The sequence below is a fragment of the Apis cerana genome, linkage group LG2 (genome assembly GCF_029169275.1).
Source record: "Apis cerana isolate GH-2021 linkage group LG2, AcerK_1.0, whole genome shotgun sequence".
Taxonomy (NCBI): Eukaryota; Metazoa; Arthropoda; class Insecta; order Hymenoptera; family Apidae; genus Apis; species Apis cerana.
In genome coordinates, this window is record NC_083853.1 from 15433325 (window position 1) to 15452765 (window position 19441).

The 19441-nt window shown below is 41.2% G+C and overlaps 2 protein-coding genes across 10 annotated transcripts in view; one reads left to right on the forward strand and one right to left on the reverse strand.

Moving 5' to 3' along the window:
- Positions 1 to 14906, forward strand: part of LOC107992486 (muscle calcium channel subunit alpha-1) — a 38247-nt gene extending 23341 nt beyond the window's left edge. For 2 of the 8 annotated variants that reach the window (XM_062071691.1, XM_062071693.1), the window contains 20 exons: positions 1915 to 2022; positions 4193 to 4245; positions 4451 to 4597; positions 4824 to 5025; positions 5135 to 5404; positions 5467 to 5550; positions 5623 to 5811; positions 5908 to 6010; positions 6085 to 6239; positions 6311 to 6535; positions 6608 to 6812; positions 6894 to 7027; positions 7108 to 7209; positions 7299 to 7397; positions 7465 to 7580; positions 7680 to 7826; positions 8416 to 8780; positions 8973 to 9506; positions 10004 to 10131; positions 10236 to 14906. In XM_062071691.1, the coding sequence (XP_061927675.1) occupies positions 1915 to 2022; positions 4193 to 4245; positions 4451 to 4597; positions 4824 to 5025; positions 5135 to 5404; positions 5467 to 5550; positions 5623 to 5811; positions 5908 to 6010; positions 6085 to 6239; positions 6311 to 6535; positions 6608 to 6812; positions 6894 to 7027; positions 7108 to 7209; positions 7299 to 7397; positions 7465 to 7580; positions 7680 to 7826; positions 8416 to 8780; positions 8973 to 9506; positions 10004 to 10131; positions 10236 to 10631 (3762 nt within the window). In that variant the 3' untranslated portion in view covers positions 10632 to 14906. Of the gene's footprint in view, positions 1 to 1914; positions 2023 to 4192; positions 4246 to 4450; positions 4598 to 4823; positions 5026 to 5134; positions 5405 to 5466; positions 5551 to 5622; positions 5812 to 5907; positions 6011 to 6084; positions 6240 to 6310; positions 6536 to 6607; positions 6813 to 6893; positions 7028 to 7107; positions 7210 to 7298; positions 7398 to 7464; positions 7581 to 7679; positions 7827 to 8023; positions 8068 to 8415; positions 8781 to 8972; positions 9507 to 10003; positions 10132 to 10235 lie in introns of all 8 variants that reach the window. The other 6 variants (XM_062071692.1, XM_062071695.1, XM_062071697.1 and 3 more) reach the window with 4 other exon arrangements.
- A 1344-nt stretch (positions 14907 to 16250) lies between these two features.
- On the reverse strand, positions 16251 to 19407 carry LOC107992504 (dnaJ homolog subfamily C member 2). Of its 2 annotated transcripts, XM_017048428.3 has the most exons (5): positions 19199 to 19407; positions 18532 to 18801; positions 18030 to 18414; positions 16861 to 17956; positions 16251 to 16763 (listed from the first exon to the last, which is right to left on the reverse strand). In XM_017048428.3, exons 1-5 carry the CDS (start codon positions 19248 to 19250, stop codon positions 16713 to 16715), a joined length of 1854 nt encoding a protein of 617 aa, XP_016903917.1. In that variant the 5' UTR covers positions 19251 to 19407; the 3' UTR covers positions 16251 to 16712. The 2 variants fall into 2 exon arrangements, with proteins under 2 accessions (XP_016903917.1, XP_016903918.1); XM_017048429.3 differs by lacking the exon at positions 19199 to 19407 and having other exon boundaries at positions 18493 to 18675.
- Positions 19408 to 19441: the final 34 nt, after the last annotated feature.

The following is a 19441-nucleotide window of genomic DNA, read 5'->3' on the forward strand; positions in this document are numbered from 1 at the left end:
GCAATTGCCTCGAAACGAAGCATCACGGCATTATTCACCACTCTCCATCCGATCTCTACCCGCAGGATTTTTCCGTTTCCGTTTTCGAAGAGCGAGGACATGTTTAGGAAGAGCAACATCCGCTTTCCCCTTATATATGTATATAGATTCGTGTTTGGTAGTTTCGATAATTCGATGATTAGATTCGGATTAAAATGTTGGATTTTGAAAAGTATACACACACACACACACACACACACACACACGATGAAGAAGAAAGCTTTAGAGAGCAATTTAGACGAGTCGTAGTAGCATAGTAATTCCACCACTTTCGTTGCTTCGTTTTAATAATTAATTAGAGCTAGATCGTTAGAGAGAAGCAGACCGTAGTAGCGAGACGCGCGCATCGACACATGCACAACATAGATGTCCTTGTCTATCCAGTTTCGATAGGCATAACGGCCAGTCCCGATCGTAATCGCCGCCGACTACTCTTCTTCCATTGGCCGTTTCCTTCCACTCGTAAAAAAAAAAAAAAAAAGATTGTTCAAGTTCCAAGGATACGCGTTTTAAAGTTTCGTTTTTATTTGTTTACCAAAGGAAGTTCGAAGTGGAAACACGTGTCCTTGGCGCTGTTGGAATGCTCGAGAGAAATTTCGCGTCTCGTGAATAGTGGGAACGCGTTGGAATAGAACCACGTAGAATCGTGAACGAAATATCGCGCGAGGTGTTAGTTGCACATAACATGTTTGCGATACTAACAATCATTTTTTTTCCTTTTTAACAAGCGAACTATATTTGTCGTCAAAACGAGAAAAGAACGTCCCTCCTAGTTTGGTTTTGCTCGAATATTTGAGACGCAATGCTTCCATTAACTGAAAAAAAAAAAAAAAAGAAAAAGAAAAAAAAAAACAAAAAAACTCCGGCCAAACACGCTTCAAGGAATAACAAAATTTTTGTACGAATACGTCATATACGCTGTTGTCGAAAAATTATCCCTTTTTCACTCTGTCTTAAATCGATCGTTAAATATAATTGTGAAATATAAAGTGAACTGCGATAACAGCGTATGTGGCAACGATCGTCGTCGTGAACGAAGAAGATTGCGATCGAAATCCGCGATAAAGGGCGAGAATTGTTTCCCTCGATCGTCGAAAACGGCGAAAAGCGAGATAATCACGATGGAAAGTAATCTCCAAGAGATTAGATTCGACGAGGAAAATACCGTTATCCCGTATATACGAGGCCCCATAGGTGCATTGCCGAGGAAAAACATCGAGCACTGGTGGGTTGGATGGATGGCGAGGGCTTAGTTCACGATTATGAACGGAAAGAGAGAGAGAGAGAGAAAGATATATATATACATATATAAGGAAAAAGGCACGCAGCAAAAATTAACAAAAGACGATAGAAAAGAAAAGGGGGAAAAAAAGAAAAAAAGAAAAAGAAAAATGAAAGAGCTCGCTGACAGGAATATCTTTGAGAGAGATATGGGGCATTGAGAAATAACGTTTCTTTTCGCAAAAAAGAAAAGGAGGGAAAAAAATTGGTTAATATCGAGAAAGTGTGGTGATGGATATTTTTTTCTCGCGATTCGTGGAAAAAAAACAGGGTAGAGTGATAAAATAAAAGAGTGATAAAATTAAGGGAAGACGGGGTGCGAGCAACGAACGAAGGAATGAAACGCGGGACGATCGAGAAATGTGAATAACATTTGCCAAATAACAATTGCCAACGCCCAAAAAACCCCAAAGCCCTCCGTTTGTTTTTTTTTTAAAAATACCTAGCTCCGCGAGCCGAAACTAGCCGGACCCTTGATTAATGCTACTTTGTATTTTCTTTGTTTTCTCTTTCTGTCTGTCTATCTCACGATCCTGTGTTCCCCGCTGTGCTCGTACGCCCTGCTCACCTGCCCTCAACCAACTACGTAAAAAGTACGTAGTCAAGTGTGTGATTGTCGCCATTAAAACGATTGGCAACATTATGTTGGTCACCTATCTCCTACAGTTCATGTTCGCTGTTATCGGGGTACAGCTGTTTAAGGTAAAGCCAACTACCACCACTTAGAAAGTTTATATTAAGCCAACGAGAACTTGTTTCTTCTTCTATCTATAATTACATCTTTTCTCGTTTCTTTCTTTTCTTCTTCTACGTCTTCTTCTTTTTTCTTCTTCTATTACTTCTACTTCTTCTTCTTCTTCTTCTCCTCCTCCTTCTTCTTCTTCTTTCTCTACTTACTAACTTCTTCTTCTTCTTCTTCTATCACTTCTATTCCGTTATCATTAGAATTACTATATCACTTGAACCGTTTTCTTTTTCGTTCTTTCTTGTTTTTTTTTCTCTCTTTCTCGGTTCACAATTTGTTTGCTCTTGGTCGAGTAACTCGCGTTACAATCGGAAGCTTTGGATGCCGTCGAGATCCGCACCATCCGGAAATATACCATTTCCCTCGCGAAATACGGGGTAAATTGGAGAAAATTGGATTGCCTTTTTTTTTTAACCCTCTCTTCTCTCTTCGGCCGAACCCCGAATTTCGCGATGCGCAATGCACATCCAATAACGTTAACTTACGTTCATCGAGATTCACTCGATTCGACTATTTCTTTTCTCGATTCTTCCTCGACTCTACAAAGGAGAATATCGGCAACTGATAGCCGACGTGATCCTTGTTGCGCGTTAGTCATCCCTTTGCGAACCGATAACACGTTATCGGGACGTTAGCCAGGATCGTAAACGTTGAACATGAAACTGGGACGTTGATCGATCAACCTAGTTGATGATACATACTTGGTTGCTGCCAATATTACCCTTTGCGGAGAATCTCTTGCGTACACGATGCGAATGCGATAACACCCTCGAGCACGGTAACACTCTGTTAACGATTTAACGCTTCACCAACGTATCTAGGCTGCCGTGGTTGAAAAACGTCGATCGAGAGTAATATCGCTACTCGTCACTCGACCGATGCTTACGAATCACAAACTACAAAAGATAGAGACACGTTTAACGAATAGGCATGCAAGTTTCTCTAATAATTGTGAGAATGAAGCTTTGATCGTAGTGCATGTTCGTGGAACGCGCAAACTAGAGCCACGAGTTACCTTCACCTTCCATTCGATTGCCTCCGATTCAATTTCTATTCCTTTTTTTTTCTTTTTGTATCAGTTGCACTTGCCAACAGTCTTTTTAGCTATCCCTGTTTAGCCATCTTCGAAGAATATAAATATCGTTCCCGGAATGAGCAGTGCATCTAATCTAAATGCGCAAATGATCGTAGACGATTCGAGTATGTAGCTTCCAAGCGTAGCCCCAACCAGCATCGCCAGCCAAAATGCATGAAACTCATTATTTCTCGTGCCGATAGTAATTCGCTTAAAAAAAAAAAAGAAAAGAAAAAAAAAGAAGAAGATGAACGTATAACGAATCTGATATAAACATCTTATGTGGAATTTAACCTATTTTTGAAAGGAAGAAAAGGAAAAGATCGTAATGCGGAACTTGTTCGTGTTGGAGCAATCGCTTTGCCTCTCGAGTAATCGTTCCAGATTATAGATTAAGTAGGATTTCTGTCGAAAATGTGAACCAATTAGTCGAATAATCGATGTTCGAATGTCTGCTCGCGAGTAAAATTCCTGCGAATAAAGATGAAAAGGCCATGAATTGGACACGTCGCGATGCTTCGACGAGCTTTGTGTTCTCAATTGCTCGACGCGATACGAAATATTCATCGATCGTTCGTTCGAATAATCTGCGAGAACGATTTTCTGGACTCTCGATTCTAGGCCAAACGATACAGCCTGCACCTCGACCCACATATCTTACACGTATAGATATATCGTGCACGTTCAACGGAATGATCTATACCTGTATGCGTATATTATTTCTTTATCCATCATCTCTTTAATTTCTCTTTGTTCTTTCCTTTACTTTGCTCGATCACTTGCTACTATTCGCCAATAATAACTTTGCTTTTGAGAATGGCCAATTAACGATACGCTGTATTTATCGTAACGATCGATACTCTTGACATTCGAACAAATTCTCGATTCTCTTCTCGATCCACTTCTCGACTTATCTTGCGAAGGAAAAGTAGCGAGACGCGTGCGAACGGACGCGCATCAGGAGTATCGATACGTTTCGCGAGCTTGAAAAACGCGAAGCCTCTGATTTATAGCGATCTGCTTCACATTAATGGAATTTTTATGTTGTATAGGGAAAATTTTTCTATTGTACCGATGCATCGAAAATGACCAAGGAGGAATGCCAGTAAGTTATCTCGCAAACGAACACATAACCTCAACCGTGGGATATCGTTCGGTGTCGTCGCTACGGCAATACGAGAATATACGTAAACGCTTTTTTCCTGTTGTCCAATCTCCAAGTAACGGCGACATCGACGATTCCTACCAATCAGATGGTAAGAAAATCGACGCAACCAATAATATCGCTCGTTACTTATTGTTAATTTCAGGGGTACGTATCTCGAATTCGAGAACGGTAATATCAATAAGCCAATCATGAAGGAGAGAAATTGGTGTCAGCAACGTTTCCATTTTGACGATGTTGCGAAAGCGATGCTCACGCTTTTCACCGTGTCGACGTTCGAAGGTTGGCCGTCGTAAGTAACCAAATATCTAGTTTCTTTCTTCTGTCGCATATAAAGTACGTTATATCTTCCTCCGTTGATTGTTGGAAAACGGGAATCGCGCGATTCGAAATTAATCAGGGAAAGTTTGGATCGGTGGAAAGCAAGAGTGCAAAGCTTGCTAAAGGAGCGATAGAGAACAAGTGGAGAACAAATTATCAGTACGGTGCACACCGCTTAGCATTTTCTCTCCCAACAGATTACTAGACTACTCGATCGACTCTAACAAGGAGGATCATGGACCAATTCATAATTTTCGACCGATAGTGGCCGCGTACTACATCATTTACATCATTATCATAGCATTCTTCATGGTGAACATCTTCGTTGGTTTCGTTATTGTCACTTTCCAGAACGAGGGTGAGCAAGAGTACAAAAACTGCGAGCTCGATAAAAATCAGGTAAGTTTGCCGAATCGAACCGGCTCTCGTCACAGGTATACCTACACGGATACGTTATACATGTTATATATGGATATAGATGTACAAATGTTTTCGTCTGATTCGACAGCGGAATTGCATCGAGTTTGCGTTAAAGGCGAAACCAGTACGAAGATACATACCGAAGCATCGAATACAGTACAAAGTGTGGTGGTTCGTCACATCTCAGCCGTTCGAGTACACCATTTTCACTCTGATCATGATCAACACCGTGACCCTAGCGATGAAGTTTTATCGACAACCGGAAATCTACACGCAAGCATTAGACGTTCTCAATATGATCTTCACCGCGGTCTTTGCCCTCGAGTTTATCTTCAAACTGGCGGCCTTTCGATTTAAGGTAAGAAACTCGACTCGTTTCTTCGATCGATCTTGTGACTGACGAAAATTTCTCAATTACAGAACTATTTCGGGGACGCTTGGAACGTTTTCGACTTTATCATAGTTCTCGGAAGTTTCATCGACATCGTTTACTCGGAGGTTAATGTACGTCGTTCGCCCATTCTCGTTCCTCTCTTTCGCACCACAGGATTTTTATACGTTCTCTTATGATTTCAGCCCGGTTCGACCATCATCTCCATCAATTTTTTCCGCTTGTTTCGAGTGATGCGACTAGTCAAATTGTTGAGCAGAGGCGAAGGTATAAGAACGCTTCTGTGGACATTTATCAAATCTTTCCAAGCCCTGCCCTACGTAGCATTATTAATCATAATGCTATTTTTCATTTATGCCGTGATAGGCATGCAGGTAAAATATCGAGCAATCTTATTTTTTTTTTACAATTAATTAATCAAACGGAATGAAAAAAGGCAAAGTGAAGAGAGAGATTTATAATATTTTCAGGTATTTGGAAAAATAGCGATCGACGACGAGACGTCGATTAATAGAAACAACAATTTTCAATCGTTCCCGCAAGCGGTATTAGTCCTATTCCGATCGGCTACAGGTACGTGTTTCTTTAAAACAAATTTTTAAAGATTTGAACGGATTTGCGATTAAAAACAACGGTTCATGGCACAGGCGAATCTTGGCAGGAAATAATGATGGACTGTTCGGTGCAACCGGGTAAAGTAAAATGCGATCCGAACAGCGACGAAGCGCTTAACACAAATGGCTGTGGATCCGACATTGCATTTCCCTACTTTATATCTTTCTACGTTTTATGCTCGTTCCTCGTAAGTATACCGTTATTATCCTCCAATTCGAACCAATTCGAAATTCATCAACCAATGTCGTTCGTTTACAGATCATCAATCTGTTCGTCGCCGTAATCATGGATAATTTCGATTACTTGACGAGAGATTGGTCCATACTGGGTCCCCACCATTTGGACGAGTTTATTCGTCTATGGTCCGAGTACGACCCCGACGCCAAAGGTCGTATCAAGCATCTAGACGTGGTCACTCTTCTCAGAAAGATATCCCCGCCGTTGGGTTTCGGTAAACTCTGCCCTCATCGCGTCGCTTGCAAAGTTGGTATCCAAAAGCTAACCTAAAATTCGTGGAATCCGCCCTTTCTTCATCCATCTCCTCGTTCTTTTCAGAGACTAGTCTCGATGAACATGCCGTTGAACAGCGACGGTACGGTCCTGTTCAACGCGACGCTGTTCGCTGTGGTGAGAACCTCGTTAAGGATCAAAACCGAGGGAAATATCGATGACGCGAATGCCGAGCTAAGAGCGGTGATCAAGAAAATTTGGAAAAGGACAAGTCCCAAGCTTCTGGACCAAGTGGTCCCGCCTCCAGGCGGTATTTTCGCATTACGCTGATTCTTTTTCTGAACCGTGATATATCGTTGGGAAGGGTTATTAATCGAACGACGATTTTCAGGCGACGATGAAGTGACCGTTGGTAAATTCTACGCTACATTTTTGATCCAAGACTACTTCAGAAGGTTCAAGAAGCGCAAAGAGCAAGAAATGAAGGACGGCGACAAAGAGTGTCACAATACTGTCACGCTTCAGGTGAATTTAACGCCTTTTTAAGAATAGGAAATTGAATGGAAATTTGAATTCGTCGCCTCATCTCTTAATTTTCGTTCAAGGCCGGTTTAAGAACGTTGCACGAGGCTGGCCCCGAGTTGAAGAGAGCCATTTCCGGAAACTTGGAAGAACTTTTGGACGACAATCCGGAACCTATGCATAGGGTATCTTGAATATATACTTGAATATATCGCGTGTCAAATAAATAACGGACTTGGTTGTTCAACGTTACGCTTTTTCTTCTGCTTCACAGAGGAATCATTCGTTGTTCGGCAGCGTTTGGTCGAGTATGAGGAAAGGGCATCACAGTTTCAATCGGGCCAGATCGTTGAAAGTGAACTCGACGAGCAAGGTAAAGGATCGCGAGAGTTATTTAAGATAAAATAACGGATCGATATTGATTATTCGGCAATTTGCAGGCCTCCCCGACGAATTCCATCGACTTCGTGCCGTACTCGTCGTTCCACAGAGGAGGTGGCGATCCGTCGAATCAAATTACCGCGAGATCCCATCAAGTGGTGCCGAACGTAGCAGGGTTAGTTAATTTTCGTAAGGACGTTACGATGAAACGAGATCAAATATAAATAATAATAATTAGAAGTTGAATTAAAAAAAAAAAAAACGATCTGTTTAGCGGTTTGAGCGACAGCGCGATGAACCAAATGGGGATCGATCCTAAGCTGACCGGTATCGAAGAGAGCATACCGCTGAGACCGTTGGCAGTGTTCGGAAATCCCGTCCAGCAACAATCCTATCACCACACTTCCTACAAAGTACTCGAGTAAGTAGAGAATAGTCGCTAAGAATTTCGTTTGGTTAGTGTTACAACGATTTGGTAACGATAACGCGGTAGGAGATACGCGGCTACTAGATTTGTAGATTTGTAGACGGACCGCGTGGAAAAGTAGAGAGAAAGATCTGGGAAAAATGGGAATCGGTTTATACAGTTTTCAGTGATCGGTGAATTGTACGTTTCAGCGGTCCAGGTAGCGGTAATTACCTTCATCCGAATAACGAATATGGTAAGAGACGTTGGGGATATGGGAGTTAACGAGTTTAGTTTGCTTTTTTTTTTTTTTTTTCTTTCTGTTCTACTCGATCGAATAGCATTTCTCGCTTGCGCGCTTGCATGCGTAACCACTAACCAACCGCCGGATCTCGACGATCTCGCCACTACTCACCCGCCTCTCCGCCGGTAAGGCAGAGCCTCAACGCGTAACGTGTACCACGTGTGAAGCGTACTACATATCGGTTGCGATATCGTCGAGCACAACCGGCACGACTGGAAGAGTTGTTTCTCGAGGGTTGTTGTTCGCCGGCATGTCGAAAGCCAGTAACTAACTAAGAGAGTGGTTTTTACCCGTTCTTTGGTGTTGCCCGTGTCGCGCGGTGCGTCCAATGCGCGTCGACCACGTCGCGGCTGCTCGAACCAGTGTACAGGACGGAATCGAGCGGCAGCTGACGCCACCGACGCCACCACCCCGAAGGAACCCACCACCACCACCACCACTACCACCATTACCACCCCAGACCATTGATCCTGCAAGCACCGGCACCCTGCTGCACTCCGCGCAAGTCTCATCCGGCAAGTCGGCCAGCGCGACGACCTCGATCGCCACGTGCACCAACACGTCCACCGCGACCAGCAGCCCGAGCCTCGGATCGTCCTCCAACGGGATACGATGTTACGCGACCAGGGGTTGCTGCGTCGATTGCGCCGTCTGGAGTAATCACGGTACGGGTAAACGCATTCATTTCCTCTCTCTCTCTCTCTCTCTCTCTCTCTCTCTCTCTCTCTCTCTCTCTCTCTCTCTCTCTCTCTCTCTCTCTCTCTCTCTCTCTCTCTTTTCTCTCTTCTTTCTCTTCTGATCGATCGAAAGCGATCGACCAATCCCAATAACATATCGTCCGAATATCCATTCGGCAGCCATAGATCGCGAGGACTTCGGTGATTCGTCGGCGACGAGCGAGTATAGCGAATCCGGTGGATCGAGAGGTTCGGCTGGCTCAAGAGGTTCTGGAATGTCGAGCAACGGTTGGAGCAACTCGGAAAAGATTGGTGGAGGGGGAGAAGAAGTAGGAGGAGAAGGAGGAATAGGAGGAATAGGAGGAATGGGAGGAGGAGGAGGAATAGGAGGAGGAGGGGGAGGTTGCGGAGGATCGCTGAGGCAGGAGTTGGCGGTAGCCGGGTCTCGATGCCGGGTTCAGAGTGGACGCGATCCGTTGGTCGGCAAGTCGGCACCCTCGAGTTTTCGAAAGCGGGAGAGTACAGGTGGCGGTGGACAGTCGAGCAGCTCGACCACGTCCGCGAGTACCGGATTCGCGCGCAGCGTTGCCAACGGCCTCAAGCTCGCCCAGACACAGGCGATCGCTGTAGCCGGATTCCTTGCCGACGTGGACTCGCGACACGACCGAATCTGCGCCTCCTGTCTGTCGCATCGGGCCTCTTACCACGGCAGAGGTGACTAATATACGCACCAACTTATCGCACCGAGCCACTCTTTCTTCCCATTCGCCGCGTTCGAGTCGATCCCCATTGTTCCAATCGCGATCGACGCGAACGCGTTTTTCCATTTATTTTTTATATTTTCTTTTTTTTTTCTTTTTTTTTCATTCAATGAACGAATCAACGCGCCATCTCCTCTTTCGTTTATCGCACGTCAACCACGCCATCTCCATCGATAACACACGATCAATCGATGCACCAGCGATACATTACCGACACTCCAACAAGACACGGGACATGGTCGGGGTAAAGGGTGTGTGTATCGCATGACTGTTCGCTCGAAGCATGCGTTCTGCCCGTTCGAATTAATCTCAATTTTTTAATTCGCTTGACGCAACTAACCATGCAACCGCTCCGTATGGCTGTTCGAATCCGCTGTTCAAATCAAGTTTAGTAGAGGCAGAGCGTACCGCGACGAGCTTAATTCCTTCACGACTCTCCTCGTTCGTCAGTTTCCTGGGCTGGAGAGAGTAACGGAAGCATCGGCGCAGAGCGCCTGTCCCACAGCTTGCCAGGCAGCCCAGCCGATCGGAAGCCCAACTTCGAGGTGATAGGGAGCGCGGAGAGCCTGGTCGGTCGGGTAAGCATCTCGTCTCTTTCTCTCTTTTCTTTTCTTTTTTTCCCAAGCCTTACATAACAGGCTCGCTTCATCTTTTCCTTCCCTCGTTTATAACGATACACAAGGTTCTGGTGGAACAAGGATTGGGCAAGTACTGCGATCCGGATTTTGTGAGGTACACGTCGCGAGAGATGCAGGAAGCGTTGGACATGACGCGCGAAGAGATGGATCGAGCGGCTCACCAGCTTCTCCTTCAGGAACGTCGCGGGCAACCGTTGTCCTATCAATTACAGCAGGGAGTGGACCAACAATGGACGTCGTCCTATCAGCCAAGCCAATCGACGGGAATCGGGTATCAACCTTTGCAAGAGCAACAATCGTCCGGACAGCCGCGACAGTATCGATCGTATTATCGCGGTGGTGGACAAGCGACCACGACCTCGGATCCATCGTCGGTCCAGCAGCAACAACAACAACAACAACAACAACAGCAACAACAACAACAGTCGCCGCCGTCTTAGCGACGCGTCCATCGGCCGATAGATTCTAGTGTTCCTAACTCGTTCACCTTCGTCGAACGAGAACAAGTTTCGTCCCGGATCGATCGTCGCGACTAGAACGAAAAGCGAAACGAAACAGTGGCGCCACCGCGATCTCTTAGGTATATCCTCTTTCTCTCGTTACGTGCAACGAAGCGTAACAAAGAGGGACCTCGGGTGGGGATAACTGTGGAAAAGAAATGAACGCGGACGCAAGCAATAAAGAGAGCAACGAGAGCAACGAGCAGCGTTCACGCGTCCAAGAAAGGGAGATCGGGAGATGGGGATTGGAATTGATCATTTTTCGGAAAGGAAATCGATCGTGCGCGATCCGATTCCGACTCGTGGGAGAGTATGGCGCGTCGCGCGAACACTACCACTATCACGACGACGACGACGACGCGAGAAATGAGAGAAACTCGTCGCGAACGATTAATCCTTATTGCTCTCGTTATTAATAACTTATTCCTTCGATTACCGTTGTTTAGGATATAAATTGAACTCACTATTGCTCTTCGTACGATGGATTACTAGATGAGATAACAAGTGCCTAAGTATCTGTAACTTCTTTCGGACCAGAGAAGACTTTTATCAACTGAGACAAAAAAAATACTATTACCGCGAATTATGAAACGAGTTACGAGTATGTATGCTACGATATTCTGTAACGATATATGTATGTATATGTAAGTATATATATACATATATCGTTACACATGTATATTATACGACACATACACACAATGCGCGCGCGCACATACACACGCACGCACAAGAACCTTTCTTATTGATTATTAATTATTATTATTATTATTATGATTATGATTATTATTATCATTATTATCATTATTCGTATATAATTGTACATACTACGTTGCGGATATAATCAATCGATGCGCGAGGATGAATGGCCGAATGCTGCGATATTCGTTTGTACGTCGGAGGGTGAACACGCGCATGATTTGCCAAGAGATCAAGCGTGACGTGATCCAGATGACAGTTGAAACGATCGCCGGACGATCGAATTTAAATAACGTTTTCTAAATATATACACACATACTTACGTACTTAAATACGCACTAGTGCCGATATTTCTACCAATTAAACCGCGCGATTTAATCAAAATCTGAGTTCCATATTTCGAATCGATAATCACATTCTGGACTTTGAACCGAATCTGGAAACGCTGGAATCGGTCACGAGGTTTCGTTTATCGAAGATCTTTCTTTCGTTCCCGATCATTTTACCCTGCCCTTCTCCTCTCTTTCCAATTCGTCATTTTTAACGATTATTTCCATTATTCCCATATATATATTGTGTAACCACGCGCGCGTGTGTTTATATGCGTGCGTGCGTGCGTACGTGTGACGAAGAATGAAAGAGAAGAGAGAGAGAGAGAGAGAGAGAGAGAGAGAGAGAATGGCAGTGTAAGAGATACATTTGATCGAAAGAGAAATATACCGGGCTATCTATCGATGGATCGATGAAAAGATGTTCCCTTCCACGCACAAAATCGAGTAACGATATTGCGTGATCGACCTTTCATCCGATCGTCGCTTCGTCGACTACCGAAACCGTTTCCGCGTATATATTCGCGTATTCCTCGCGAAATGGCGAAAAAAAAAACACGAGACAAGGAAATGAGGGGCAGACGCTTCGACGACGAGTATCGGATTCGATTTCCAAGGGAAAATTAAAAAAAAAATGTGGAACATATCCAATAGACACGTGGTTCTGCGGATATTCCACCGACTATCCCTGTTTTACGCGGCGAAAGACTGTCGACCAATTTCCACTCGATTATTTGGGATCGAGCTGTCAACATGTATGTAATAATATATTTGTGGAAATACGCTATAGCGTAATTTTCTAAAAAAAAAAAAGTGTTCACCTTTCTTAACGCGCAACAGTCGGGAAATTTCGAATGTCGATGACGATTTCGATAACGCGGATGAAATATGATTCTTCTTTCTTCCCTTTCGATATTCTCTAGTCGCGAAATTTCGTTTCGTCGAGTCTTGCCGCGAAATTTTCCAGAAGAAACCCGAAACGATCAACGCAAAATCGTTCAATCTCTCGTGTACCTTGAAACGACTTGGACAATAATTTTCATCGATGATATTTCTCAGAACCACGTTCTCTGGAACTCTTCTCGCCATTATTTCGATACCAAAGCCAGGTTCTACTTCGACTCGTCGCAAACGCGTTACCCACCTTTTCGATCTTTATCTTATTCGTGTTGTGTTTCTTTCCCATTTGTCGAGTTTTCCTTTGTTTTTTCTTTTTCTCTCTCTCTTCTCTTTCTTTCCTTTTTCATATCCTTTCCTCGATTCGCAATTTTTTGTTTTCTATTTTTTTTTTTCTTTTTTCTTTTTTAATTAGATCTCAAGATCTACGGCCGATTTTTTTAGATATACACATATGTATAGTAAATGGTAAAAATCATATACATACTTCTGCATTCGAGTAAGACGTAAGAATAGCTTCGGAGAGCCGCGGTCAACGCGTGCCCTTCGTCAACAAGGGAACCAAACAAACTATAAAAAACGCTATTTAAAATGGAATAAACCAATCGACGGACGCGTCTGGACATTTTCTTAGAAGTACGGTAATATAGGTAACGTGGTGTGTGTGAGGAGCCGAGATAGTTTGGTAATAACGTGCGCGGCTTCGTCGAATATCCAATTACCGAGAGAGAAAATAAAAAAGGATAATAAAGTAAGACGACGTCTCTGCCACACGACAAGTCGCGCACGATATTACCAATCGTCCTGAGGATGATGCTACTCGCGTTATATATACTATAGTCGACCTTTCGTATTCGTTTTTTCCAGCGTCTTTTTAACAATTATGTATTTGTCTATAGCGATCTTTTTATACTGTTGTAAAGTGGCGTTTACACCGATCCGTAGAATATACGCGTAGAAAAAAAAAAAGAAAAAAAAATTCTTACCTTTAAATCATAATGTCGGATTAAATAGCGGCACGCGATTCACTGTTGTCGCTTAAGTGTTTGATAGACGCGTTTAGAGAGAGAGAGAGAGAGAGAGAGCGAGCGTGAGAGAGAGAGAGAGAGAGAGAGACCGAGACCAACGTTTTCTATGTTACGAGACTGAAGATCATCGAAGCATATGGCGTATTATACCGAACGAAAGAGAGAGACAAGCAACGTAAAATTCGAGAGAAACTGGTCCTTTTTAATGCCTTCCTCTTCGGTCTCGCTAGCCTTTGTGGCCCAGTGAACCCAAATCTGTGTATTACTTGTTCATCGAGCCACTATTCTCAACACTACACACACATACATACATACATACACACACACACACACACACGGTGCACATAATCGATATCGACGATCTTTTACCACGAGATCGCGTGAAACGTTCGAAGAGCAAGATTCGTGCGTTCACTTTGCACCCCGATTACAGATTAAATATACGCTTATATCGTCATTCGAAGATCCGAGAATTTTTCGCAAACCATTCGAATTATATTCCGTTTTTATTTTGCTACCTTCTTTGAATCGTTAATTACTAACAAGAAGAGAAAAAATGAGATCGAAGACACGACCAAACTGATTATTCGAATTTTCGAATCTTGTGCTTCGATGCGTTTAAACGTGCTGGCGAATTCGTGGCACAGCTTTGGCACTCACACACGCTACTTGCACCGTTTATTTTTATTAAGACCCTCTTATATCGACACGGTAATAAACGATGCTCGTGCAGACGTTATCATCGGTTTTTCGAAGACATCATACTTGACGCACTTTGACAAAGACGCCTCGATCATTGATGTTCGATACGAACCAAGAGTAACGCGTTTCCTCCTTTTCTTTCTCTTTCTTTCTTTGTACATCATTCTGTTCGAGACATTAAATTTTTCACTGTGCAACAAGTTTTCTCGATCGATAATCTTTGTAACTCGATGTTCGCGCCAATTCGTAAGAGACTTTCGATTCTCAGATCCGAGAATTATTCGATTTTGCTTCAATTTTATCACACTTGTTTTATTTTTATTATTCGATTCGTTAAAAAATAACAATGCTGAAAAGCAAGAGCAAATATTCGAAGATGGCGACTCGACTATTAGCATTAACCGGTTTCGTGTACGAATAATATAATTACGTTACGATATTCAAATAATACGCACAATACGATTTATCCATTAGATGTGATTTAACGGTTAATGCAATGATACAAATTATAATGTCGAAAATAAAAATTGACGGAAATATATGATCGTAAGTTTATCCGATTTGTTATCGAAGTTGAATTATTTTTGCCACTTCGTTCCATAAACGTATTACGCGCAACGATATTATTTGTATGTTTCGATGTTTAAGCCGATAAAATCGATCGAAACGTTTTTACGTTTTCCGAGGAAACGTCCTCCCATGCCAGATATAACAATCTATCTACGTATCTCGTTCAAAAAATGAAACGGGTATACCACTTACTTGAGCATTTGCGACTCTCGTTAATCCGTTAGGAATTTTACAGAGTTAAGATCCACAACCTTAAGATGCACAACCAACAGACACGCACACGATATACTGCCGTTTTTCTTTTTCCATTTTTACTCCTCCTCTGCTTTATACTCATCGAACAATATTTCTCTTCCCACCTATCTTCGTAAATAATCCTCGATGATTTGTAGCGCACGATAATCGATTCACTGAAAAACTGTGTTTACGTAAAAGGGATAATCTCTAGCGCGTTTTCAAGATTTTATCGTTTTCCAAATGATTTTCCAATTCTTCGTTGAAATGGAAACGTGATGTAACGTGAAATGCAACGATAGAGTAAAGCTACGAATATCGATATGTTCATCTTTATCGCGCGCTACAATACTGTTCGTGTCTTCGAAAAAAGAAGGAGAAAAATAAAAAGAAAAGAAAAAAAAAAGAAAAAAGTAAAAAAATACATGGTGCAAATTGGAAAATGCGAGTCCAGTTTCTTTCTGCACCTGGTGATACTTACATAGGGGAAAAAATGCGACACTTGCGTTTGCAAGGAGCCAAATAACGGTACTTATTTATCAAGTGAATGGTTGAACGAACGAATGATCGTAAAACATCGGTCACTCTGTATTTACATTTCTTTCGAGAAAAATGTCGAAAGGCACATAGCCAAACGAGTTAAAAAGTTAAAAAAAAAAAATCACTTACCCACTAGGCTTACGCTTTATGATAATCATATTTTTTTTCTCCGTTTTTTCAAACAAAAAAAATTTATCTACAATGAACCTACGCTCAATACTTTGCTTCTCATTTACTCAAAGATCGATCCTTTTGTTCGATGTGATTTTCCAAACTTGAATGAAATTCTAAACGATTGTTGGGTAAAGCGAAATGTTGAGCGCAGATGCATTCGAAATGCTAAAATACGTGCATGTGGTTCCGAGAATATTGTGCGAACGAAACTGGCGAGAACGACGAAGGAACTGCATGGATAGTATTCGCTGCATAGAAAGGAACTAACACAGAAAAATTGTTGTTGTTAATGTTGTCAAAAAAAATGTGTCAAATTAAAAATATAAGAATTTCAAGCATCTCACGACCTAGTTGTGTATTCGAGTGGAGATTGAAGACAACACGCGTTTTCGAAATATCGGTCATTTTTTATTTATAAAGTATGTATGTACGCTTTGACGTAAATGGCAATTGCTCTTTAGTATCGTATTTTACATTACTTACAAGACACTTTAATCGTTCGATCGTAAAACAGTTGTTATGTCAAGAAAAAAAAAAAAAAAAAAAGAAAAAAAATTTTATTTTCAGGAGCGTCAATTTGAACCTTGGGACCACAATTTTCCATGCATTTAACATCTGCGATAAATGTACAGTCACTAAGTGCGGTAAATTGCTTTCTTGCGTATAAGTAGCAGAAAATTTCTAGAATTCTTGTTGCAAACTGTGCATTTACAAATTAAAACAAGGCACAAGTATATACAATAGCCGACGTTCGGAAAAAGCTAAAATTCAATTCGTCTTCCAAACTTATTTCTTTGTATTCGAATTTAATAAGTTAAAAAAAATTTCATAATAAGGACAGACTAATATTATTTCATTACTTGTGCAGCCTTTTTTGCTTTGACAAGTTCGACCAGCTCCTGCAAAATGATCGTATAAATTTTAATATGTAAAAAAAAAAAAAAAGAAAAAGAAAAAAAATGATATATCTTCAAACAATATTTCCCCAAAACATACCTTATACCTTCTCATACATTCTTTTTTCGTTCTAGTTGGAATACAAGCAGCTATCTGATCCCATCTATCAGGCACGCTCGTAGGATAAGTCTTTAAAGCTTGTTCCAAAAGTTTCTGTTCTGCTGGAGTCCAAGGCTGCGACTCTTTCTTTTGTTCAGAATTGATACCATTCAAAATAGGGTGATCTAAACGTTCCGTAACTGCTGGCATTCTATCTTCGATCGATTCCTTTGTTTTCTTCTCGGCAATAAAATTATCGTAAGCCTTTTTGTTTGCTTGCTCTTTTAGACTAGATCTACTAAAATCTGTCGATTGTAAATCTTTAGCTTTTGCAAGAACTTCTTTCGCATCGCGTGTGACTCCAGTAGAAGATGTACTATGCTGATTAATAAAATTTGCAACTACCTCCCAACGTTGATTTGTTCCAGCCGGAAATAAATTTACCGCTTTTATCAAAAGTTGTAAATCATTTTCATTCCATGGAGCAGTGTGAGATTTTACTTGCTTTTCCGGTGTGTTTCTCATATCATTTGAAATAACACCAGCTCTACGTTCTGCTTCTATTTTTTTTTCAGTTTCTTCCATAATATTTAGAAATGCTATCCTACCCTCAGCCTGTAATTTCTTCATCGCTTCCTCCAATTGAACTAATTTAAAAAGTTCACAAATTTTTTCAACACTTTCCATATGCTTAATATTTTCTTCCGAATTTTGAGCAAAGTAATTGTTAGCTTTGCAAAAATCTCTCAACGCTTTTCTTTCTTTACGAAGTGCTTTCTTTTGTGCTTCTCTTTCTTGTTTCAGCGCATCCAATTTTGCTTTCTCTTCAATCTCTCGTTTTTCTCTTTCTAATCGTTCCTTTTCTGCTGCATCTCGTGCTATTCTTTCTTCTTCTTGCTGTCTTGCTTTTGCCGCTTCTTGTTTCGCTTTTTTTGCTGCTGTTTTCTTATCTTTGTCTTCCTGTTGGAATTTTTTTATTCTAGGATCGATATTATAAGCCATATCAACCAATGTACGTATACGTGCCATTTCTTCCTTCTTTCTTTTCGCACGAGTTGCTTTGTTCTTCTTTTCGATCCATTTACGCATATCTCGGCTAAAAAAAAGATTAAGATCAATTATAAAAACATATTAAGAAATAGAAATAATGTACGAGTGATATTACTTACTCTTGACCACTTTCTTTATCTTCTTCGTCTAAATAAGAATATTCGCGCCACGAGTCAAAATCATACCAAAATGAATAAAATTTTTCTACTTTATCTCTAGGTGTATCTGATCCACCTAAACGCGGTACGGGCTTTTTTATAGACCATCTAGCATTTTCCTTAAATGCTTTACCCATAATCGCGTAAAAATTATTTTTACAATCTTTTTCATCCGGTAATTCGTCACTAAAATATGGATCCACACTGTCGTAACTCCGACGCTTTGCAGGATTCCCTAAAATTTCCCACGCCCTTGTTATGCAGGTGAAGTAATCGTCGTCTGGTCGGATTTCCTCTCCCATGGCCTTGCGCTTATCGGGATGATGTTTCAGAATTTTCTGCTTATCTGTAATTCACATATCAAATACTCCTCAACCGCGTTAATCATTGTGTCAGGCAAGACAATGAACGATATAACACCTACATTCCTTTACAGAGTATACTTTGAACTTTCTCTACGTACAAGCCCTTTTTATAATATCTTCGGTTGCTTTGTGCCTAAGCTTTTTCAAGCCTAAAACAGCATAATGATCTTGATCTCTCCACTCCTTTGGGTCCAATGATCTAAGGTACTCCAAGTCATCTTCAAACTGATATTGAGAAAAATCCTCTTCATCGGACGATTCTGATACCCTGGTAGGCATAAGACTGCGATGAAACTGAGCTGCCCATGCTTGTGCAGTTGAGTATAAAACTAAAGGTCCTGCTTCACATGATTCCATCTTGGATGAAGCTGTAAATTATGTTTTATAATCGTTCAAATTTCCTATATTCAATTTAATCTTCATTCCGTTATATCCACATGCAAAAATAAAAAATATCTTTCGATTGCACGATATATGTACACATACATACACCCACACGCACACACGCACATATATATATAAAGAGTATAAAAGATTCAGTTTAGAAATTTCCGAATAGCACGAGATAAGGTTAAGATATTTTTTACTATTCATAAATCTATAAAACTTGTAGTCCTATGAAAAGTAAAAATATTAAAAGAAATTACTTAAAAATTTTGAGATACCGTTACATACATATATGCTCGATAAAATGTACTTTGTGAAATTTAACCTCACATGGCCGGGTGTCAAAAAGGAAATATTAATAAAAATATAAAAACTTACCAGATATTCTATTCAAATCCGTCAAATTAGTGTCACTTATGTTAGTCGTCATTATTAGCCTATAATAAGATGTTATTTTTTTACGAAGAAATTGCTAGAGAGATCGCAATGAAAACATAAGCGAACGATACCACAGACGAGGTACAGGATAGACCTAACATTTAATAGGTCTTTATGTTCTATGTTCTGAAATACCGACTGTGCAAAAAATCAGATCCCTCTATAATTTAAAACAATAAGTAC